The 24,760-nt window shown below is 47.1% G+C and overlaps 1 protein-coding gene and 1 long non-coding RNA gene across 8 annotated transcripts in view; one reads left to right on the top strand and one right to left on the bottom strand.

The window, feature by feature from the left end:
- LOC119465806 (adenosylhomocysteinase-like 1) overlaps positions 1 to 24,760 on the bottom strand; it is a 286,195-nt gene that overhangs the window by 101,102 nt on the left and 160,333 nt on the right. The window contains exon 2 of one of the 6 annotated variants that reach the window (XM_049657303.1): positions 9,572 to 9,762. The exons of 4 other annotated variants lie outside the window; for them this stretch is intronic. In XM_049657303.1, coding sequence (XP_049513260.1) covers positions 9,572 to 9,607 — 36 coding nt within the window. In that variant the 5' untranslated portion in view covers positions 9,608 to 9,762. Of the gene's footprint in view, positions 1 to 9,571; positions 10,319 to 24,760 lie in introns of those variants that run through there. One more of the 6 variants, XM_037726278.2, reaches the window with a different exon arrangement.
- On the top strand, positions 3,911 to 18,349 carry LOC125940762 (uncharacterized). Of its 2 annotated transcripts, XR_007463970.1 has the most exons (4): positions 3,911 to 4,268; positions 4,675 to 5,071; positions 5,168 to 5,213; positions 16,947 to 18,349. It is a non-coding gene; the product is annotated as an uncharacterized LOC125940762 (long non-coding RNA). The 2 variants fall into 2 exon arrangements; XR_007463969.1 differs by having other exon boundaries at positions 3,911 to 5,071.

Here is a 24,760-nt window from a genome sequence, read left to right as displayed (position 1 = left end):
ACAGTGCAATAATTATGAAAGATAACACCCAAACACACGTTCAAAGACTATTATCGTTCAATAGACACACATGAAATTGTCTTATCAGACCAAATGCGCAACTAGAACGCTAGCTGGCGCAACATGCACATTCTAGGTTTGGATCCACACGTAACCAACTGTAGCTGGCTGAAAGCAAGTTCGGTGTTCCCTCTTCGCGTCGCTTCAAATCCGCACGCAAACCTGAGACCACTGGCCCGACTGACCACACCCTGAAAAGCGCCGTTCTGTTTGGTGGCAGAAGTGCAACGACAAGATCGAAACCAATTCGCGAAACACCACTTAAACTAACCTTTTTCTCTCTCTCTCTCTCTCTCTCTCTTTCTTCCGAGACGCCCACACAGGCTCCTTTCTTTCCTGGACTTCTCAAAAAAGGCACTTCAACCCCTTCTTCAGGTACTGCGACAAGGTAGGCTCTCCGAAGACACACCGCTCTTCACTTCTCCGTCCACACCGCCGAACAGGCGCGACGAAGAACACCCAACAGGCGTTACACTTTCCCTGACGAACGCGGAACAACGAACGAGGGGGAGGACTCTACGGCCGTGCAGCAAGCTGGGCAAAAGAATACGTGGGCATAGAGTGATCTAGAGCTGCCAACGTGAAGAATTAGGAAACGACAAGAACCGACGAACAACAACGACAAAAAAACAAAAAGAAAGTGAAGTGGGGGGGGGGGGGGGGGGGCATTCTTGGCCCGGACTCGGCGAAAACTCGCTTTCTTGAGACCCACGTGGGTCGGGAATGACGTAAAGGAGAGGGGGGGGGGGGGGGGGCTACCGCGGGCAAAGATCTACGGCTGAAGAAGAAAGAACAAGAAAGGCAGGGGCTAAAACAAAGAAATAGAAGTGTTAGGGTACAGCGAGACCCTCGGTAGCGAGAGACAATGGCACGGAGTCAAAGCCTCCTCTCCTGCTACATGCTCCTGTCTCGCGCATCTTTGATCACCCTCGCCGACACCATCTCCTTCTCCTCCTTTTCGAAAGCTTTCAAAAGTTTCCCGCGGGTTCGCGGCCGAGGGGCACGTCACACGTGCCAAGATCGTTTGCCTCACCGACAGCGCGCGGTGCCATCAGATGTTATAGACAGCTAGATCCCGCGACAATCTTGCCAGCGTATACGCGCTGATGTGAACGCGCGCTTTTCCGCTTCCCGGAAAAGCGTGTCACGTGGCTTCAATTTGAGCGACAGTTCTTTGATGCAGACTTATTTTTTGTTTCGTCTTACGAAAAGTGCTGCGTGGAGTAGGTTCGAGGGAAGCTTGGCAAAGCGGCAACAGGTAGAACACTTTCGTAGCGCGCGCGCGTGCGTGCGTGTGTGTGTGTGTGCCGTGCGTGTTTTTTTTTTTTTTTTTTTTTTTTCAAGTACGGAACCACGAATTTCTAAACAAGGGCCATCTGTGAACTCTGCCCGATGAATGTTCTTCTTTCAGTCTGAGTCTCTGTGGTGCACTGTGCTTTTTTTTTTTTTTAATTGAGGCTACACCAACTTTCCGTGATGTCAGTTCCGCTGAAATGCAATTGAGCATCATGAACGACTTTCGCATTTCGCAACGACTCGTCATTTCGGTGTAGGGGCAATCAATGATGGAAACAGGGGGACAACAGAAAGACAATGATGACAGTAAAAACAAAACCCAAAGCCGCTTAAGTTACAGCTGAGTGCAAACGTTTCAGGAACCCTGAATTCGAAGAAAAAATGTGCAGCGGATAATGATTTATCAGTCCAGACCATAGACGCGCGCTGCTCAGCTCGAGATCGGGCGTTCGGTGACCGCCGCGGCCGCCACATTCTGATGGGGGCGAAATGCAAAAACGCTCGCGTGCTTTGATTTAAGTGCACGTTAAAGAATCCCAGGTGGTCCAAAACTATTCCGTAGCCCCGCACTACGGCGTGTATCACAATCCTGCACGTAAAACGCCAAAATGTATTTATTTTTTTCAGCCAAACTGATTCAATGTTAGTCCTTCCACACGCTTACGCCTCAGAAACAATGTTACCACGTTTAAGCAGCGATTGCCAAACTCTACGCGTAACAGCGAGCACAACGGCAAAGACGTTCGTGCTTCCTCGGCATTCCGTGCTCGCCGATTACCCAGAAGTGCGCGCGAGCGCGACTTCGTTCTCCGAAAGAATGATAATAATGATAAAAACAAAAAGAGTATACTAGAGAGCAACGTGTATGCGGCAGAAACGTGCGGCCAGATTGCGGCACAAGGGCACACACGCTGGGAGGCCCGTGACAGGAACGAGGCAACCGCAGGTCGGCGGGGGCCGAGCCGCGTGCCAGAAGCGAAGGAAGGAGAAAGCTGAAGTCGAAGCCAAGACGCGTGGACGGGGCGGCTAACAAGGCGACGCAGCGTGACGCAATATGGCGACGCAGCAGAGCACGTCCAATCGGAGGCGAGCGCGACGACATTCAAGGCAAAAAAAAAAAGGGGGGAATTGTGCGGTATAAGGTTTCGGCCCCGCTGTGAGCTTAGTGAGCACGTCGTTGAACCACTATATGGTTATACGTACCGAGTAGGTAAATGAGTGCAGAGCGGCGAAGCCCACAGCCGACGTCAACGTGGCCTCGTTAAAAAAAGAAAAAAAAAAGAAATAAAGTATTCGCTTGGCACCCGATGGTATAGTTAGACTATACTATAATATTATACTATGCTATACTATACTAGTCTATAGTATAGTTAGAAATATCCACTGGCCAGACTAGTAAACCATTCCTTGAAAGTGGCTTCGTTCAGTTGGATTATTTACTTGATTTGGCGGAGGGATGTCCGATTGAACATTGCGAAAACACCTGTGCACATAGATTTAATTGCACGTGAAAAAAACGCCCAGGTGATCCAAATTATTCTGCAGTACCCACTACAGCGTATCTCATGATCAGATCGCGGTTTTGGCACGTAAAACCTCTTAATTTTTTTGCAGAATTCCGCTCTCATCGGAATGTGGCTACTGAAAACCGGAAATTCAAACCGTGGCCATGCGATCGGACGCAGAACATCGCGGCCGGTGAAACGTTTCGATGGGCGCGAACAGCACCAATTCCACCCACAAGCCCTCAAAGTTTGACTCTGAGCGGCAATAAGACGGAAGTGGACCCGATAGCCCACGCAGTCAAATTGGGGCGGTTCGAGTTCGTGTTTTCGTCGCGTTGTGACATTTCCAACGGTCATGCCGGTCAACTCCCGTGACATTGCGAAACTGGAAGCGTGCAGGCCTTGTGCCACCGAGCCTGCGCCGAGACTGCAAAAAGTGATTTAGACCCTGGGCCTTAACGTTCCGGCCCCTCGTTACGTGAAGGCTACAGCTCCGGCAACAATGCACGCAATTACAAACTACAAACACGGCAGCTCTTATAAAGCCGCTCACATACTTATTTTACAGGCAACCTGGCTTCTTTAATTCAAATGACCGTCTACCCGAATTCAACACTGCGTATATTTTTCGCCAGGCCTACGCCTGACGTCAAATCGAGTAAAAATTTATAGAAGCGAACCAAAAGTAACTGCAGGCGCTAGGTATCGATCACATAAAGCAACGCTTTGTCTATTAAGTGTATAATATTGCCCCTAGTAAATTTTATTGCGCCCTCCGCTGATATATACCTTCAGACTTAACAAATAATAATCAAACATCGAAGCCCACGCTGCTGCCATCATTACTTGAAGAGCCCCGGTCACCCGTAAAATATTGAGCACTCTTACGAAAGCTATCGAGTTCACAACGTACAAACAGCAGCTAGAAATTTGCGCGGCCGACGCGCAAATTGGCAGGACGGGGGCTGGCTCGTTATGACGGCTCCGAAACCCCCTGCAGTTAGAAGGGGAGCTACCCGTACACTGCTTGTCAGGGCTGGGGAGGGGGGGGGGGGGGGGGGGGGGGGGGGGGGGGGGGGGGGGCTAGCGTACGGCAACCCTTGCCCTCCACAGCGTCTTTTGTCTCCGCAAGACGACCTGTCGACGGCGACAGGAGAGAAGAGCACGCGGCAGCAGCCGATTACGTCTTCGACTTCGTCGTCGTAGGGGCTTCCCGTCGTCAGCGGTTCGAGCGAAGGAGGAAAACAAAAAAAAAACGGCCCCGGAGCGGGGTACAGGCGCCTGCAACGTGCGAGGCCTCCTTTCATAACCTGCAGCGTGATACCGAAGCCGGCGCTATACCGGGACGTGGACGTAAGACGGGCGCACGTGTACCGAGCCGTACGTGGCTATTTAGGGCGAACACAAGTAAGCCTCTTTCTTTCTTTTTTTCCTTTCCTTTTCTTTTCAACGGCTGTAGTCGCCACTATATACTGAACTTGGGATTGCAGCGAACGTATATACGGGCTACAATGAATGAATTCCGGGGTTTTTTACGTGCCCGAAACCACGATTCGATTATGAGGCACGACGCCAACCCGTACTATAAGATGATGAAGCCATTTGTGGAGATATGCTATACCTCCTCGGAGAAAAGGTTCGAAGAACGGCTCAGGTCTCCGCATCCCCATTGTTACGGCCGGACAAATGGAGACCACGAAGCTGCGTTCGACATTCGCTTGCAGACGTTGGGAATAATTTAATCACGCTTTGCATTGGATGCTCAAAGTGTGTTGAGTGCCGTCGTTTCTTTTTTTTCCCTCTTTCTCTTCAGAGTTCGTGACGTGATGGCGGCACTATATACAGAGGAATCGGCTTCCCACCGTAAGAAATTGGGCCTGCTGGTCGTATATGACCGACACGGCGTAAATTTGCATCAAAAACGACTGGTGGCTGGTGATGAACGTCTCGAGCGACAAATCGCCATTCTGACAGGTGAATCCTTTAGGATAATGTTCCCGCTACCACGGCGGGAATTTTCATTAGCACAACCACGGCAGCCCACGATGAATTCGCCTTCGTCGGTAAGGTACAGGGAGGAGCTCTTGAGGCACACATATCGACGGATGAATCAAAGGCAGCTATCATCTGAGCCAATCACGATGCGTTTACCGCCAAGTTCTACTACTACCACTGCAACACCCCAACGCTATGGACGATCGAGTGATTCCGTAAGTCTCGAACTACCACACATCAATCGCTATACTCGTGCAAAGGTAAGTAATTCATCGAGTTCACGTTTGGTTTCACGGTTTCATGCCCCCCAGCCCGAGTACCACAGCCCGAGATCGTGGACCACGGTCAACCACGAAGGTATGTACGTCGAAGAAAGGTCTACAAACTAAGATGAGGCACAGAAACAACCATGAAACGGCGTTTAGAAACACTGCATCAAGCGAAGAAGTACACCACGCGCGCATAAGGTCATTATGTACAGTTTGCCACTGAACAATGCGTGTCTACTTCAATCAACATGTACGGTCAACCACTAAATTTTACGGAACACGAGATCTGAAAAGAAAGCTGGAAATCTGCGCAGCCTCAAAAAGCAGTCTATAGTATTCGCATTTACAGCCTCTACAAGTTTATGTGAACAATATTATGATGTTCGGTTTTACTGACTATACTGTTACAGGCTGCTCGGAAATTGAACGTTTTCTGAGATCATGTGGTCCGTAAACTTTTGTGGTTGACTGTACAGTGGCAAGCAATAAACTTAGATGATATGAAGCACCGTACGTTGCAACGAAAAAAAGACAGCTGCACTCCTTCCTGGACGACGAGGGGAGTTGGGTTATAAAGCAGTTGCTGCATGTCGTTGATCGCTACGAAAAATGAAGCGAGGAATCATGGCGAACAGCTGAGTTTTGTGAGCACGTTTATACGGAGCTTACATGTGTGCATGGGTGTTATCGGCATGTGTACCGCTTATAACCTTTCGCCTTTGTCTGAAGCACCGCGGTCACGTTATCACCGCCAGTTACTTGCGCCGGCTTTGTGATTCCCCAGCGCATTTCATACATGCAGCGCTACTTTCCGCGTTTGCATGTATGCCATTACACGACAAGTTTTGCCTGTAGGCAAAACTTGTCGTTTTTGTCTTCCGTCAAGCTCCTTTATGCAGCTTTTTTCCCCGTCATACCCAACCACATATGCGCATTTCTGATCTATATACCATGCGGTTAAACAAACTCAAAAACTCATCAAAGAGTAAATGGTCAACCACTCTCCCTTTTTCTTCCTTGCTTTCGGATCTTACTGCTAGCTTCGATTAAATTGTTTTACCTTAGTGCTGGTTTATAGATAAACGTGGCGTAAGCCTGTTATAGCAGCTTGGGGGGCCAGCGCACTCTTGAGGCAATGTATTATTATCTGCGGTATAGCGTCGGGCCGAGAGGTAACACTTCCGACGGGCAATCTGTAGGTACGCCGTTCGAATCCCGCTGGAGTTCTGCGCGGCTTCCTTTTTGTTTTCTTTTCGTTTTTTTAGTAAACAATCGGAATGGGCTTCACGGTTTATTCAGCGGACATCCTAAAGACTAGGGTATAGTTATACAGCAAAATATGTCGCTGTAAAAAGAAAACGTATACGCATCTAGGCAAAACACCCATTGGGGAAAAGGGTGCAATCCCCCAAAAAATCACCGATTCATACGGGTGTATGAGTTCGCTCAAGCGCTATTTCATATGGGTGTAAGGGGGTGAGTTATAAACACAAGAAAACGCTCCTAAGGTTGAAATTTTCCCTTTCATGAATATTTTCCCGCCTTGCGGGCTTCCGCACAATGGTTTTGCGATAGATAGTTTTCATGTGACGCCACGGAGGCAGCTCCCACCGTTCTAGTACCTAAAGATGGCGGCTACGATGACGTCAGTGCACCGTATTATCACGCGCACTCTGTTTTACTTCTTGACGGCGACTGTTTTTCACGGGTTTATCGCTGTTATCGCTTTGACGTTCGACGCAAGACGCGCCTGTCGTGCTGTCATGTTTCTTGATTACGCCGCTTCTCGACCTGCTGGTACCTAAAGATGGCGTCCGCGATGACTTATGTGCAAACTATCTATATTCACGACTGAACACTCGCGAACCTAGACGAGTCATTAAGATGGTCACCATTTTCACCACATATACATTCAACTACCCAAATTTCAGCCTCCTAGCAGAATGTGCTTCGCGGCGTTCTCCTCAGAGACTTGATTCAGAAGACGAGGCATCTTTCAAATCTGCCTCTCCATTTCTCTCTTACGCCGAAGGTCGAACTGGTGTAACGAAATATATTAGCTAAACAGGCCCTGTAAGTCATATGATGCAAGAAGCGCATTATAGAGGGTTAAATCCACCATGCTTTTCTCTTTCAGTCATTGCTTTGGCGCACGAACTCGTAATGCCAGTGTCCGAGAATGCCTCCCAGGCATTTTATTTTCTTTTTTTCTTAAATAGACTGCAGCTTTACCACAAGCTTTCACGAAAGGTGACTACAGAAAAATCGGACTCAAATTTCTGGGTAACCTGCTATTACGACATGGAAATAATGGTCAGTACTGGAATGAAGCATCACTTACGTGCAACTAACTGCACAGGGATGGTGGCTACAAGTCTATCGTGCACGTATTTGCCCTCACTTCGGATTTCTTCATGGTTGTGAGCTTTCATTGCGGCCATCGATATAATAACACTATATAATAGCATGATTAAACACCCTACCTTTCCCTTGTCTCTTCCCTTTCTCCCTACCTTCGCAAGCTTATTTGTAATCGAATTCCAACACCTGCAACGATTACGTTAATTCAACTTTCCAGAGCTACAACATGCCACAACCTTCAGGTTTTGTTCCGGGGCAACGCGACATTGCAATATAAAAGCGAATCTGCGCCTTGTGAATGTTACCTTCTAAACGCTCTTAATATTCGTCGAGCGACTGTAAACCGTCATTTATCAATGCGCCGCTATTAATTAAGCAAGCATTGGTTGCCACGCGAACGGCAGATAGTCAAAGTATTTCAAGAAGCATTAAGAGAAGCCATAACCTGCGTTCTTAAGCAAGCAGTATACATCAGTCACAGAAAGATCTATGCGACTGGCGGGGATGCTGAAAGACTGTGCTCTGACTGGTCGTTAATACAATCAGTGTGAAACACTGCGAGTCCCACAATGGTATTCGTACATCTTTTTCTTTTTTTCCTTGCGTAGCAAAGAAAGTGGGCGTGTTTAACTACTACGCATTTAACCACGACAAACAAAGCACTCTGTCATTGGCCGCCACAGTCAAACCACACAGAAAAAAAAAAAGCACTGTCATCGTTGATGCCGCTTCCGCTGCTGCCACTACCGTTGCTGCCTTTGAACTTCAACAAGAAAACATTTAGTAAGAGAGCATGCCGACAGATAGGTTAGAATCGCGATAAATACACAAAGCTCGTGACAAACACACGGCGAGTGGAAATAACCTGTTTCGTGCACATGTAAAAATATTTCTACGAAGATCTGCCGCATATGTGCTGTTTATGCGAAGACGTATCGAACAATGCACTGCACAAAATGTCAAACGCTGCTGTTGAGACAACCTGCATGTGCCGTATAGACGCGCGTAAGAGCCGCATGTCCTTAACTTCCGTTCTTGTAATTATTAGTGGGGCTAACCCCAGTTCTGTGAAACCACCAGATGGAAGAAATGGAGTTTGCCCGTGTTTTTACCCTGCTGAAAAGTATTTTTATTTTTAATCAATCCGAAGATCACTGCAACGCATCGTCACCAATAGAATTAGTTGCATTCGCATGTGCGAGGTTAGGAACGCTTCCTTCGCAATTTTCTTTCACTAAAGCTAGCGGCGCGGTGCAATACGCGCGACTACACGGCAACGTGTCGCCTCAGACAAGCGTGCACTGTCGAAAGCCAAGGTTTGGTGTTCTGACCACGAAACCTTTCCTGCAATTGGTTACGCCCCTTTGCACCGGCTATATATACGCTAATAATGCTCGATCGCAAGCCTGTGATAAACCACGTGTAGCCTTCCGAAACCACCATGAAAGCAGACTTCGCTGCTTATCAAGTCAGTCGCTGAAGCGTGAGGCATTTTTTTTTCTTTCTCTCTCTTAATGCGGCAACCGTATGCGACGCGTTTCCGGCTTAGGGAAAACGCACAATGGTGGTTTCGCCGCTGGCCCATTCGCAGGCAGTTTGACCTCCAACAAAAGAAAACAAACGCATCCAGATTTGGCATTTGTTCCTTACATGCCTACAATAATACAGCAACGGCCAGGTAGGTAGCCTTTGTCGCTTTCAGTGTGGTTTAGAGATATTCAAGAACCCAACAAGCGCTTTCAAAGCTTTGTTAGTGCAGCACTGACTTCTCACGCAAATTCAAAGCTATGCTTAAGCTTGAAAACACTTTTTTCTTCTTTTCGTCTTAAGCACGGTAAGTACACGAGCTCTGACGTGTTTGTTAGAAGCTTTAACACAGCTTACAGCGGTTGCTCGCGGTTCCATTCATCGGACTCGAGAACTCGTCGTGCTAATACGACCGCGCCTGACGTTCCAGTGCTCGCTTGAAGCAGTAAGTAACCCGACACGAACGTAACGGAAACTACACGTGATAGCACTGCATCGAAACGGACAGCGGCTGTCAATCAAAAATCTCAATGTTTTCTTTTTTTTTTTTTTTTTTACCTTGGTCGACATCTTATCCGGTGGATCGCCGTTCATTGTCGGTGCTTAGACAGCCGGTTTTCCACGCACAGCCGATGACCACAAACGAACACCAGAGGAGAGGGCACAAATAAATACGAACGCGGTTTCGTCTCGCTTTTCAGCCGATGACGGTGTTTTGCCAACTCACGGAGCCGGTGGTCGACACAAAACTTCGGCGCGTAGTTTGGCAAACCGGTCACAGTGTGGCCGAGTGCTATGGCTAGAAATTTAAAAAAGGGGAGGACCTTCGCCGCTCGCTAAGACGATCGCAGTGGGAGTGGAGTAACCGAGGTGCAGTGGTTCGGGAGTTCGCGCTCACCAGGAAAACACTCGCTAACAGGTAAGCACAGTAGAAGTAGTACACTAGTCAAGTAGAAGCAGCAAGCCTCGCACGCTGGTATAATGCTTGAGGTTTGTTTCTTTTCTCGTTCGACGAGGAGCGATAGATGTGTGGCTGGTGCCGCCGCGGCTTGGAACGATGAACTTGGTGATGCAGCACGTCCTCACACAACACACACGACGAATGTCTGGGGGAACACACACCAACAACAAAAGGCGCTACGAAAGCATTATATATAATACGAGGAGGGGAAGAACAGGCTAAAGCGCTGCTCTCTCGGTTCAATGAAAGCGCGCCGCGCTTTACTCGGCGCCCGCAACACGCCGGAGTAGACGGGCGAAAACGCGCTTAGACCGAGGCGCCACACAAGATCCGGCGTAGCGCAAGCCCGCCCTCCTCCGTACGCCTCCTCCTCGCCTCCTTCACTTCGACAACAAGCTTCGCCTCGCCGCCGCACCGGAAACCAGCGGCGCCACCAACGCGCCCAACAATCGCGCCGCAAACGGCGCCACCGACAACGTGACGTCATTTCCGCCTTTCACCGCGGCTTGGGTTTTTTTTTTTTTTTTCTCCCTCTCCCCATATCTTTCTTGTTCCTTTTTTTCACTCTCGCTGTGCTCATCGCTCCGTTGTCTTCCGCTGACGACCGACGGCGCGCGCCCCTTCATTCTTTTTATAAGCGAAACATCAACCTATCTTTCTTTTCTCCCGCTATCATCACACGGACGCCTATTCCGTCGCGCCAAGCGCACGTCTGGCTTTTAGCGTTTGTCGTTCGCATTTTCCTTTGGCGTGGACGAGCGTATTCCGGCGGAACGCATATGCGAGCAGCTGCATTTTTCAACTTGCGAGATAATCGCCGTCGAAGAGTCTCGGAAAGCAAGCGAGCAGCGCATTGCGAAGTAGAACGCACCCAGGCGAAGCGACCAATTCGACTTGTATGTAAAATAGCTTCAAACAGTGCACGGCTCGCCGAACCGCTGGAGCAATAGCACCAACGAAGAAGGAGCTGTGATTCGAATGAGCAGGAAATTTACGGCTTTTGACGTAAGACACTGTGGAGATAAAGTTAATGACGCTTTTGGAGTGGACGAAACCAGTATCGGAAACATATTCTCTGGCCGGAACTTCACCCTAATTCCAGTGACCACAGAGTAACAAGTCTCGAAAGGATTTAGTTTCCATCGGAGCGCCGACTTTCACCTTAGCTGCTGCCTCATGCAGTCCCCGTCACCCTGGATCGAATTCTTCCTCCATCTTGAATAATAATCGCCGACGTAAAAATTAGAAAGACGGCCGAACAAGAGCGCAGCTACAGGACACAGCAAACGCTGCCGGCCTCTGGCAATACTGCTAGGACCTAGTGCTTCAGCCTTACGACAGTGTTAGATGACAGTTACGTAACACTGTCGCGTGCATTCTGAGGTTTGGGCGTCACACTGGCGTCAACGCGAATAATTTGTTGGGCCATTTTCTTGCTGCTTTCTATAAGAGTGAGCGGAGACTCTCTCGACGCCGGCGTCCCTTGGCTGTTTTCAGTTTTTCCCCGCGGCGAGGTAAAATTAAAAAGACGGGTTGGAGGTTCACTCGTGACGCGCCAGGGTCCGTTTGTTTACGCGCCGCCCACTGACTCCCGGAGAGAAAGTTCTTAGCCACCCGCCCCGATCTTGGACTCGAGGGGCTCTAAAATTAAAACAGACCGGCGCCACGCAAGAAGAACCGACCGAACTCGAAAATAGCGAAAAGAAAACAAGCTATACATCGCGATGAGGAGAGGAGAGAGAGAACCGAAAAAGAAAGAAAAAAAAAAGTGGCTGCCCTAAACGCGAAAGAGAAAAAAAAAAGGAAGAAAGCGAGACTGTCTCTGGCAAGTTGGCTCAACCTCGCGGCACGATGGATGACTCGCGTGATCGGAGATGCCACATCCACCGGCATCGCGGCATCACAGGGAAACCGCCACGTGCGCCGCGAGAAAGTTTTTTGGATCGAGAAATATAGGTCGACCGGGAGCCTATAAATAGTTTTCGTTTCTCTGCCGCCCATGATGCCGCGCGGTGCCCGAATGAGCGATGCTTTTGAGCGCGCCGCTGCAGAGGGCCTCGGGGCATAGCTATAGGGTGCCATGCGCAACACTTTGCGTCTGAGCTTCATCAGCATGCGATGACGCTGAAGAGAAACAAATGAAAAAAAAAAAAAATAAAACAAAGCTACGACAAGTTTTCGGGGCTTCATCAGAAGCCACTGACAGCAGATATGAAAGAGCAAGTTTAAGCTATATTGCGGGTAAATGACATAGTAAATGATCTCAGGAGAAGATGAGTAGCGTTAAGAGTAGTTAGCGGCAGGATAACTGCGAAATGAGCGAGAAGGGGACATAATGATTGTGTTGGGCATTCAAAATTAAATAAAAAATAAAAATAATTAAAACAATAAACTAAGCCCGGCCTGCTGCACCTAAGTATTGCAGGCGGTGCTCGTTAGTGAAATACCAGCACAATAGACAAATTTCGTTTTCCGCAAATTTCTTAATGTCATCGGAACACGCCGAATCATCCGCCACATTCGACTACGTTTCCCTTTTCGTGGCAACCATTCTGTCACACAGACAACATATTGTTTGTTGCACGCACTACGTGAGCTGCCCAGCTCAACTTCTTTTTAATCATATAACATCATAAGTCAACACGTTATGTCTATGATTCCCACTGACGACTCACCGTAAACCCTAACGTTACGCCAATAGTATTCTTGCGATTAAATCATTACAATCGAAATCCGGCCTAACTTCCAGTAACGCTTAACGCAAAAAAAGCTTAGAATAAAGCCGATCGAAACAAGCCCTCTCAACGACCACAATGAAGCAGCTACGCGCGATGCCGGCTATATATAGGCACTTGAAAAGAAAACAAAGCCTCCAGAAAGTACGTAAAAAAACGAGAAAGAAGAAAAGTTTCTTGAAACAAAACGAAGGAAAGAGATGCAGCAAGAAAGACCACTCGACACGAATAACAAATAGGCGCTCTGGCTATGCAGATACCGAAAACAACGGCAGTCCCACAAAATTTCAAAACAAACCGTAAAAACAGCAAACTCAGAGCGGCCCGCTGGAATTGCCACTTTAGGATGACGCGCACGGGCGGTACCCGCCATGTGCGGCCAATAAATAAACAAAAGCAAGCAAGCGGTTACGTGGACAACGACATACTCCTTGCAAAACAAAAGGCCGCCACACACAGCAACAACACACGTTCGCTCGCAAAACGGTGCAACCACCGCGCGATACCGACACACGATAACGACAGGGCGAAGCGTCGGCGGTTATTCGTTTGTGTGTGTGTGTGTGTGGGGGGGGGGGGGGGGGGGTTCGAACAAAAGAGGCGGCAGTATCTAAGACACGCACGGAAACACATGGAGAGACAATCGCATTTTTCTGCCAGCAGCCTAAAGAAAGATAGAAAAGATATTAAAGAACGAGCGCAGAATTTTCGATACTCCATCCAAGCACGCGCGCGAACTGCGCTCTGGTAGCTTTGCCGGGAAATCGTGACCTCCTGCAGAAGGCGCCGGTCCGTCGGAGACAAAGAAATAATGAATTAATGCCAGATAACTAACTAATTAATTAAAGAAGGAAAGAACAATAGTTGTTAATGAATGAATGAACGATTGTATGAAAAAATTATGAAAGAAAGAAGGAAATTACACGGGCCAATTGCGGAAATTGCAGCCGTAAGGCTGTCGAGAGTAGTGTTTAAGCCTTAAAGACAGCGCAGTGGCCACTCATGGACAATAACGAAATGAGCTGCGTTGTAACCTGATGTGTCGTCGAACTCCACGCTAGTAGAATAAGAGCGGTACGACAATGGCACGCAAATTTCAGCCCAGACGGCGTTATTTGAGTATTCTTGTTTCACGCCCGTAAGCGCTTGTGCTTGTCATTCTCGTGGCTCATTACTGCGAACACGTCCGTCACATCGTGGATAAAATAAAAAAGAATAAAGTATGCAAAACGCACAAGTCAACAGCAAATTGTGTTCTTCCAGCTGTCGCAACACGCAGGAGAAGCGCAACAGAAGAATATATATATATATATATATATATATATATATATATATATATATATATATATAAACGTAACGAGGCGACGTTGATGACATATGCGAACATAACCGCGAGCCATAACGCTGAGCGTACGAATGATATGCAAATCAGCGACAGCACAGCAGTATGTATACTTTACGAGCGAATAAGAAGGGCGGAAAGCAATCGACAAACGAGCGGTAAGGATGGCAAAACGTGTGCGATATAATAAAAAAAATAGACAAGTTCGCGCTTAAAATACGGATTGTGCCATACACCATCCGGCATTTCAATAACACAAATTCTCACGAGCGGAGCGGTCGGCTCGGTGAAGCGTAAAATAGGCCCGTCAGGGAAGGACGTCTGAACAGACGTTATGCGACCCGGCGCATTTTACAGCAGCGCCACGCCTGTTCCTCCTTTACAGCACACAAAACTACGATACTAAACTATGTTTCCGTGGATTCAGCACAAAATAAAACGCACAATTACCATTTCAGCTTCGAAGCATATGCTAAGAAGCTACTAAGAACGCACACTTGCAGAAAAGAGAAAGAAAGAAAGAAAGAAAGAAAGAAAGAAAGAAAGAAAGAAAGAAAGAAAGAAAGAAAGAAAGAAAGAAAGAAAGAAAGAAAGAAAGAAATCTTTGGCGAACAGTACACATAAATCCAATCCACCGCAAACAAAAACAACTGAAATATCCCGTCAGAATCCGTCCTCCGAAATGTAAATTCTGGACTACTAACACTGCGGCGACCATAAGCTCCTTTTCTGCAATGTGCCAAGATCAGTATGTTATAAACGGCGCTCACGTTAGGTTATGTTTTATAGGCGACGACGCGTTTTTATACAGTGACCCACTTCCTTTCAGACGTCCGAGGAAAAAAAATGCATAAAGAAACAACAACGCCACGTCCGGGCATCACTTTCCAGCAACGATAAATGAAAGTAAAGAAAAAAGAAAAACACGAAGTCACGACTAAAAGCGCAAGGCTTGACTGCAGAGGTCATCCCGCGTGAAATCGCTGGAGCGAAAGTCGCGACGGTCCGACACGTTCGGGGACAATCCCTGACAAAGCCCACTGGCTCTTCTGCGTTCGGCTTTCCCTGCGGCACGGCTGTCGTAGGTGAAGCGCTCTTTGCTGGAAAGATGGGCAGCACTTCAGTGCGCATTTGGAGATACGCTCAAAGGATACCAACCTGTTCGGGCTGCAATCTGTCAGCATACAAGATAATGCGAGAACGCTCACTTTGCAAACGGGAGCAGCAAGCCGATCACTGTTTGTAACAACACGAACGATACTATTTCAACACAAGCTTAAATTTTCGCGCGAAATGCTGTGAATGGCGTATTTTCTTTTTTTTAATATCACCGTAATTAAAGTCTTTTGTGCTCCGTATTTTCTCTAAGTGAACGAGGCAGTAACTGTTGGTAAGGCTGGTGGATGTTTCACCCCGAAGAGGAAAATAAACACATTCAGAGGCTTAAAGCGCACGCACGAACACACACGACCTCTATCTCTGTCTTTCTCTCTCTCTCTCTCTCTCACACACACACACACACACACACACACACACACACACACACACACACACACACACACACACACACACACACACACACACACACACACACACACACTTGTGTTCATGTCCTGGCTTCGTGGTGATTTCCTGTGACCTTTTCCTTCGTCACGGGCGCCCTAACGGTCTCCCGAGCGCTGGCGTCGTAACATTTACGAGTAAGTACCGGAACAAAGTTTTGAACGAGCAATCGAATCGACGTACTACTGTGTGCTCGTAGGGGGTCTTTAAGCGCGTAGATCAGCCGTTGGTCGACCGATAAGGCGAACGGGCAAATCGAAAAATACAGGTTGTAATTTAGGACAGGCTGAATCGATAAGAAGCGCGGTCATTAAATTCCGCACACAAAGCAACACGCAATGCCGAGCAATGTTTCCCGCCGCTGCTTCACCGAAGAATGGGGAGGCAAAAGTCCAGAGGAATCGTGAACAGCGCGAGGTCGTTAAGATGTCGACGCGTTACGGAAATCTCGTACCTCGAACCGGGGCATGCTTGGCTATCGATCGCAACGATCATTACCGTTATTACGATGAACACGCTCTGGGTGCTCGAAGAGCACCCTTTGCGTAATTCCCAAAGTACGCGAACTTGTTTCGTCGAATAACAAGACGCAGTTCTCATTAGCCACATTTCTTTCTTTCTTTCTTTCTTTCTTTCTTTCTTTCTTTCTTTCTTTCTTTCTTTCTTTCTCTTTCTTTCTTTCTTTCTTTCTTTTCGAGTTCTTATTCTTAAACATAAATCTTTCAGGGCTGAGTTCTTCCATTGAGCTGATATTTCGTAAGGCGTTCAACCGTCCGAGGTAGCAGATACAGGTCACTATGTCTTACCTAGGCCACGGTCTAGGTAAGACCGAGCTATTCGTACAAATAGCTCGGTGCAGAAATTCTTCAGATAATCATGCACAGACGACACCTATATAAAATGGAATGCCTACTCGATATTGAATCCACGATTACTAGATTAGTATGTGGCTCCGGTGCTCAAGAAAGTGCGCGGTACATTTAGTAGATTGAAATGCAAATCAGGCGTTGCCGTTCACGTTGTTCCGCGGTGTACGATGAAATGAAACTTAGTCAGCTGGGTTCATTTTGCGGTTTTTCTCGCGAACAAGCTTAAATACAATGTCGTGTTAGACAAAATACAGGTTTAGAAAGCAGCATCTCTCTTTCTTTTCTCCCCACCGTCTTGTCGCCTCTTCAACAAGTGCTACAACTTCTTTTCTTGTTGCCTTTATATTACCCTGTGTGTTTTTTTTTTTTTGTTTTTTTTTTTATGCGGTGTAAGGAGCCACATCACTGTATTCGGTTTGCTGAGTTGTTCATTGAAAATTCCTGCGTATTTTTATCCTTTCAGCATCCAGAAGATTCAGGCAACCATTGTTGGTTTTTTTTCCAACGCCGGGCCGCTGTGGATCCAAGTAGAGACGCTCTGAAAATAGCAGGTCTTCTCTTTTTCTGGAAAGGGTGGCGCTACTCGAACGCATCGAGCTGGAAATGCCAAGATGCAAAGCTGCAAGAATAACTATGATAGGACCACGTTTCCAGATGAGCGCCAAGGTTAAGTTGCTGAAGGAGCTTTAGCTTATTAAAAAATGATAACACGAGTAACTAGTAGCCGCGTAGAGGAAAATTACGAGCCAAAAAGCGATGTTCTCGTCACCTAGCAATTACCCCCGCTCTAACAAACCAAGGTGTTTATACGTGTTATCCTAAATAGTATGCTTCCATTTTTTATGTTCGTATCTTTCCTGCATTATGATAGTATTGTATGACAATTAACAGTTTTCGGCTTCAGCGTTCATAACGCATATCGAAGCTAACACGCACTGTGCTACATTAGTTGGCTTTCTTGTTTTTTTTTTTTTTGTTTTTTTTTTTCGCATGAGTTAATTATTTACCTTGGTCGGCTAAGAGCTGAGACGGTTGCGTTGTAAACAATAGCCGCCCTTTTCTGAGAGGAACTCATCCGAAAACGTGGACACATCAAGAAAAAAAGAGTCGCAGAAAGGCATTCAAAGCGAACAAGCTTCTAAATAACTCTCTAATTATGACAGGCATATCGCGCCGACGCACATGCGCAGACAGTTTCTACGGCTGTGCGGCGATCGGAGATGGAAAGGGAGAGAAGATAACATTGCCAAGGTCACGTGGACAGCTACGCACTCACGCGAACAGTGCGTGAGGTCGAGGCGCACTACGAGCTCGTGCAACTACCACCGGCCGCACGTGCTGGCACAGGAAATGACGTAGGCATCGTACGTCGCACTTACCAAACGGAAGTCACGTGGAGGGAGAGTGGGCGGGGCAGCGACGATCCGCTCGACGGTCACGTGAGGCGTGAAAAATTAAGCGTGATCAGAATGAGGGCTTCGAGAGAAAAGAAATGCAAACACAGCACGACAACTACAGGGGACACATGTTCCGAGAGCAACACCGTTAGGATAGCGGAGATTCGGGAAGCTCAGCGCTTAGACGAAACGCAATGAACAGAACGACCCACACGGTGCGCTGAATAGCAACCTGATGAAGTGATGAGTTCATCGTCTCTTGCCTTGAAATTTTGTACAGCATCAAAAAACAACTGAGAGAGGAAAGAAATAAAGACAAGTGTGGTAATAGGGTGGCTTAGAGAGAGCATGGCCACTCGGGAAATATTTAAAGTCTTTGTTATACACACATACACACACAAAAGGAGACACGTGTGTGAGCACGCCATCTCTTTTATGGCATGAAAAGGAGTACTGTATCTGTCGCGAAAGTTGTTCCCAAGTGTTTCCAATTCCCACTTTTTTTTCTTGTTCTTTCTTGCTTATAGGTGGGCGGGGGGGGGGGGGAGGCAGGGGGGTTGCATAAAACTTCAAGCCAAGACGCAATAAATTACTACGGTCGATAGTTAGCGCAAAGTGTGAGATTCTGTGTGCTTCGTTTAAGCGCCGGTCTTCCGAAATCTGAACCATGTGTTACACCAACCGGCATGATTTGCTGCTACCTCATTGAATCGCATGGATGCTTTGGGAACACTAACGGCAAGCGTACTGTTATAGGACTCTCTTTTCTTATAACTTTACTTTTACTCTCAAGCTTCATAAGCTAATTCGTTCGAGCGAAAAGAAAAGCACCAACATGGTCTTTCTCTATTTGTTGTTTTCTCTTTAGTTTCACCTTGACCTCAGAAAGCCGACCAAGCGATGTTAAAATTTAAATGAGTTCAAGGGGAAAAAATAGAGCGTTATGATCGCCCCTCGTCCAGATGATATTCAAACTCATATATGCTTGAACGCGTTATAAATTTTGCAGGATATCACGACTCCTAACAAAAAACACCCCTGTGAAAGCTTCCAAAATACCGCAGCGCTATACAGGCGCACTACGTAGTATGCTGCAAATCTACACACCCACGTACGCTGTATTTTTTGCACATTCTGACGCAGCATCGCTGCTCTGTTAACGAAAAACTCTCGTAAACGAGATGCACCGCGATGAGATATAGCGTGTGCGAGAGATAGAATCTCCGTGGTCGCCTTGAACAGCGAGAATGAAAAACAAAGTGAAAAATTACAAATCACACACAAAAAAGCTAAAGGCATTGGGAACACGTCCCGCCAAAACTCTCGAACGACGTTCTCCCCCAAGATTGGAGCACGCGACGTCGTGCAGCAGCGCTGATATCTCGATAGCAGCTGCCGCCATCGCCGAAAAAAAAAAAAAAAAAAAATCTCGGCGCCGAGAATGATCAGGCGCGTTCACAGCATGCGTACGCCGCGGTACGTGTTGAATTTGAAACACTCCAAGTGCAGAAAGTGCGTAGTAATTTTTCAGAAAAAAAAAAGAAAGAGAGGTCGACAATGAGGGCTGTACCCGAAGGCGTCGTCAGAAACACGTTTTCTCGTTGAAGCGAAGAGTAGCGGAACGTCGGAGAAGACGTGCACTTCGGGCTTCGAGTGAATATGAAACACAGCTCATCAATAGCTACGTATCACGAAAAATACTGGCTGCCGGCCCATTTTAAAACTCCAGACTCGCGTTCCCTCGTGGTTCTGGGAGGCTGAGTCGGGATCGCTGCCTGGCGCAGCATTCGCATGCAGAACGCGGATGACAGCTTCGCGTCGTACGAGGAAGGCGTCTCATTTTTTATTGCGCGAGAAAAGTGCATTGGATTGAAAAAACGTACGCGCAAAAGAAGTCGCGGAAGCATCTGTCATCCGTATGCACGTTTATCTGACATGGTACATTTGACGTCGCTCTCGTTTAAGCAGCAGTGTTCTCTTCTTCTTGTCGTCGTTATATCGCGTCGTGCGAGAATGCCTGTTGTTGACGTAGTTCTCGTCTTTGTTTTCTGTACGCGCACGCCATAAACATAATAAAAAAAACCACGTCGTCCATATATTCCGCATTTCCTTTGAAAGCAGGCAGAATTGCCGAGCGTATAATAATAGTGCGCGAAGGTGTCGCGTTCTCTCGATCCAAAATAGCCTGCGCCTAACGCGATTGATTAATCGAGGGATCGATCGACTCATGGATTTATTTATTTATTTATTTATTTATTTATTTATTTATTTATTTATTTATTTGTTTATTTATTTATTTGTTTGTTTATTTATTTATTTATTTATTTATTTATTTATTTATTTATTTATTTATTTATTTATTTATTTATTTATTTATTTATTTATTTATTTATTTATTTATTTATTTATTGCGTTTACCGTGCCAAAGCAACAACCATGGTCGATGAGGGTATCTATATTGGCATGATGGTATGGCACATTCGACAACACAAAGCGCTAGCACTTTTCTCGCACAACTCTAGCATTTTGTGTTGTCTAATGTGACTTTCTGTGTGTCCGGTGTTTATGCCTGCGCTAGAACAAAGTAGAAGATACATCGAAGATGGTGGTTGTGGAAGTGCTTCGAATTAATTTTGAAGTCACTTCTCTCTCTCTCTCTCACCATTCGGGGTGTTTTTTATACCGCAATGAAGCAATTAGTAGACGAGCGTTCTGACGTTTCGCGCCTTGTAGTCTAAGAAGGCGACAGCCGTTATTGGGACTCGAACCCGGGATCCTGCGCTCCGCAGCAGTCCACCCCGGACACTGAGCCATCACGGTGGGCCGGATTAAATCCAGCAAGAACCATGCTTCAAAACTCCAAACGACGTAGGAACAGAGACGGTGGATGGAACGAAACAACAAGGACACCGTGTAATAGGCCAGAAGAAAAAAAAACGGGGGGTGGGGGGGGGGGATTCATGAGAGAGAGAGAGAGAAAGGAGAGGAAAGGCAGGGAGGTCAACCAGAAGAGCGTCCGGTTTGCTACCCTACACTAGGGGTAAGGGAAAGGCGAACAGAAAGAGAAAAATAGGGAGAGAGTGGGTACTGAGTACACGTGGGACGATGTACAGGGACTCTAAGCGATCTCTTAATCCGGTGTACTTCAAATACTGTACTAATGAATGTATCGCTTTTTGTGCCACTGACGGGTGTAGCCACGGTCCGAGTATCTCTGACTCAGAGAATGCTCTCGAGTACAGTCCGTTTAAAGTTGTCCTGAGAGAGAGGCGTTGTACGTCGTAGCGAGGACGGGGTACACAATAGGTGCTCGATGGTTTCCTCGCACATACAGGAGTCGCACATCGGGCTCTCGGCCATTCCCATACGATATGAGTAACCGTTCGTGAACGCCACTCCCAGCCACAAGCGGCACAGCAATGTTGTTTCGCTGCGTGAAAGGCTAGATGGCAGTTGTAGCCGCAGCAAGGTGTCCAACTTATACAATCGGCAATTGAAGGCACTTGAACTCCACAAAGCTTGTGACTTTTTGCGTGCAAGCAGACGAATTAACTTGGCAGTGTCCGTCCTCGCCAAAGGTATTGCACGAGTCTGGGTGTCTTCGTGGGCAGACCGGGCAGCCCTGTCAGCAATGTCGTTTCCGACGATGCCACAGTGAGCAGGAATCTACTGGAAGACTATGTTGTGCCCTGTTTCCAGAGCATGGTGGTGTACTTGCCTGATGTCGGATATCATCTGCTCGTAAGTTCTGTGATGTAAGGCAGACTTGATACTGTTAAGGGCTGCCTTATATGACCCATTTCGGTGCCGGCTCTTCGGTGACGTAGGTCACAGCTGCATGTAGGGCTGCAAGTTCTGCCGACGTAGATGAAGTCATATGTGACAATTTGAATTTAACTGCAACTTGCTTGGCTGGAACGACGAATGCGGCCATTCCACTCTATGAAGGTGGATGACCAGTGAAGCTGTTTAGTGCACGACACCGAGGTGACAACGCATTTTGAACAACGGTACGAACATATTTATTGTCCTGATCGGTGGTCATCGTGACGATAGGTACGCACACACATTCGCGTATCACCTCCGTTATTAAATATGTCCGTCACGTAAGATGAACATACCACCTAAAGCAATGGCTCATATACCCCCGTAAACGCGGCCTCCCCATTAGGACGACAGAAGACAAGCGAAATTCTACGCTGGAATGATGAGCGGCAACGGAGCCGGCTGCGGGAGACGACGACGAACGCATGAGCAGTGGCCCGAGCGCGTTCACGTGATTGCGCCGCGGGGCGCCATCCCTTTCCCCTTGGTCGCCCTATCAGGCGCATACTACGTCACGCACTACGTCACACATTCACAGAGAGACATCTTTTTGTACACAGGTGGCCGTTAAACAGATCTCCGACACGAGCGGCGATATGCGTTTGCTTCTGTTGTTGGTTCTTTCACTCTCACTCTTTAGGGGAGAGCAGTTCCGCGCGGACGTCATAAAATCCCGGATCCTAGCCAAAGACAGCTTCGCTGTAAAAACGCATCTACGCGAACAGACGACGGCAGCTTCGTCTTAATTGAACCGAGAGATACCTGACACGCGCTGATAGAAGCCGTATATTAAGAGTTTTAAAACCAGGCTAGAGTGCTGATTCTGCCTCGGGCGATTTGAGCACAGCATTAGCCCAGTGAAGCGCCTCCAACATCGCCTTTAAAGAGCTGCCGTTTGTTTTCCTTCAGCAAGGATAACAAACGCAAACCAAAAAGTGGGCGAGTTTTTCCAGTTATGTGCCTTGTGCAAATGATAGGTATTACTCACGGTTTGTGTCATTCCTAAGGGAAAAACGCCTCGAGGGCACTGAGAGGTTCAAACAGGGTCTTTTCCGTCTTCTGACTTCACCCGTCTCACAACCGTGCGCTGCGCTTTGAGCGCAGTTTCCATCCGGAAGCCAGTGCGTCCGGCTTACTCTTATTTCTATAGAATTGGCACTCAGTCGTCGCAGTATCCGGCATCTACTATCGACGAAAAGAATACAGCTAAAGAAACGAAAAGCTCTTCACATGGAACTTCGAGGTAAAAGGACTTCCGACAGAAACTCAAGGGGTTTCTCTTGCGCACGGGGAAACTGAAGTATATAGGTCCTCGATCCTTGCTTCATCTAGACATTGACGAACTTACGCTAGCAAAACGCCGAAACTACGCGTCTTGGTTAAACTTCTGCACATGTTTGGTGCGGCGGTGCGTTGTAACGCCATCTGGTACGCTTACTGAGAATGACGGTTATTGCTTCTGATATTTCATTGCATCACCTTTGCGTTTTTCTTTTCTTTATTTCACCTCTTTTGCTTCCTGCCTTTTATTTTGCATGATTAGAGATATGACTCACAAAGGGCTAAAGACAAGATGACATGCACGAGAACAAACACTGAGTATAACTATAGCTATCGCAGGTAAACTTTTGAATGTTTAAACATTTCAGAGCTGCATGTGACAAACAAAGTGTTTCACAAATCATGTACGAACACTTTTCCTTGCTGCATGTTTTTTTCTCTCTTTTTTAGTCACTATTATAGCAAGTAAAAAAACGCATCAGATAAGAAAAGAGGTAGAGAGGTCCTTTTCGTTCTCTTAATGATCCCTCACTCCGCTTCTCATCCCAAAATTTCGCATTAAGAGCAAAAACTCGACTTAGATAATTAATTAAAATTACCTAATTAAATCTCAGTAACGAAACAATTACTGGCGGCTACTCCACTGTACTGGAAACAATAGGCACTAGATTTGCTTCGGGTAACGCCGTTCCTCTTTCTTTTTTAAATCGTACTGCGTGATAGCTGGGACACCCTGTATATATATGCGCGTCCTTCTATATCTACGCGCTCTGGACTCGGTCACGCCAATTTCCGCTTCCGTTTTCTTTCCTTTTACTGCGGCCGCTCAATATATTGCATGGTTGCGTGCGAGCCGCACGCTTCCGCCTCGGAAGGCGCAGGCGGCAGGAAGGCAAGGGTTATGTGCCTACGGCACGTTATACGGTATAGTGTTCCGGAGGATGGAGCCAGCTGCCAGCCTTCTTAGTTATATTTATTACTATTACTTTATCTTTCCCTCCTCTTTTTTGCGCATACACGATTTCGCTACGATAACAGTCGTACTGTATTAGGCGTAGCATTATTTTTTTTTTTTCGTGTGCAGTCAATTATCTACGTTTCAAAAGGATGATTTACATCAACGAGAGAGGCTGACTAGACTTGTAGTTCCTTTCACCCTCACCCAGCTACCAACTCAGCTACTTAATTAGCTGTGTCGGTAAAGCCACGGCCATTGGAAGGCGGTGACGCGCCGGTTCAATCTTCAGGTCACGACGAGTGTTTTGTTGAACTGCCGAACTGTCCTTCGCATAGCTTCGTACCTATGTGCCTCCTCTGTTCTACGTCGCCGTTCACACAACTGCTCGCTATAAGCACGTTTTCTTTTTTCTTTAATTTATGTCTTTTCTCGTCGCCCCCTCTTTTTTACACAGCGAAAGCATCGCACGGAGTACGGCCCGTATTGAGAAAACAATGTGCTTGCGCCAGAACTGTTGGTCAAAGCAGATGACATCCAATCGGAATGTTGGAAACAGGGACAGATACAGGAGGGGGACGAAGAAGAGGCAGGGAGGGGATGTTATAACCAAACGTTATCAGTTTGCTACTCCACACGTAGGAGGGAAATGGGAAAGTCAAAGAATACAGCATAAGCTAAGGCGGCTGACAATAGCAAATAGTCCTTACGAACGAACAGCCTCGTGAATTCGGCCCCATGCTTTTTTTTTTTTTTTTTTTTTTTTGCGCCGAAGCATCTGTATCCCGGATCCCACCCGAAGATCTCTATCGAGTCACG

Source organism: Dermacentor silvarum, chromosome 10 (genome assembly GCF_013339745.2).
Source record: "Dermacentor silvarum isolate Dsil-2018 chromosome 10, BIME_Dsil_1.4, whole genome shotgun sequence".
In the NCBI taxonomy this organism is placed as follows: Eukaryota; Metazoa; Arthropoda; class Arachnida; order Ixodida; family Ixodidae; genus Dermacentor; species Dermacentor silvarum.
The sequence above is the reverse complement of the archived record's forward strand: the minus strand, read 5'-3'. Positions and strand labels throughout refer to the sequence as shown.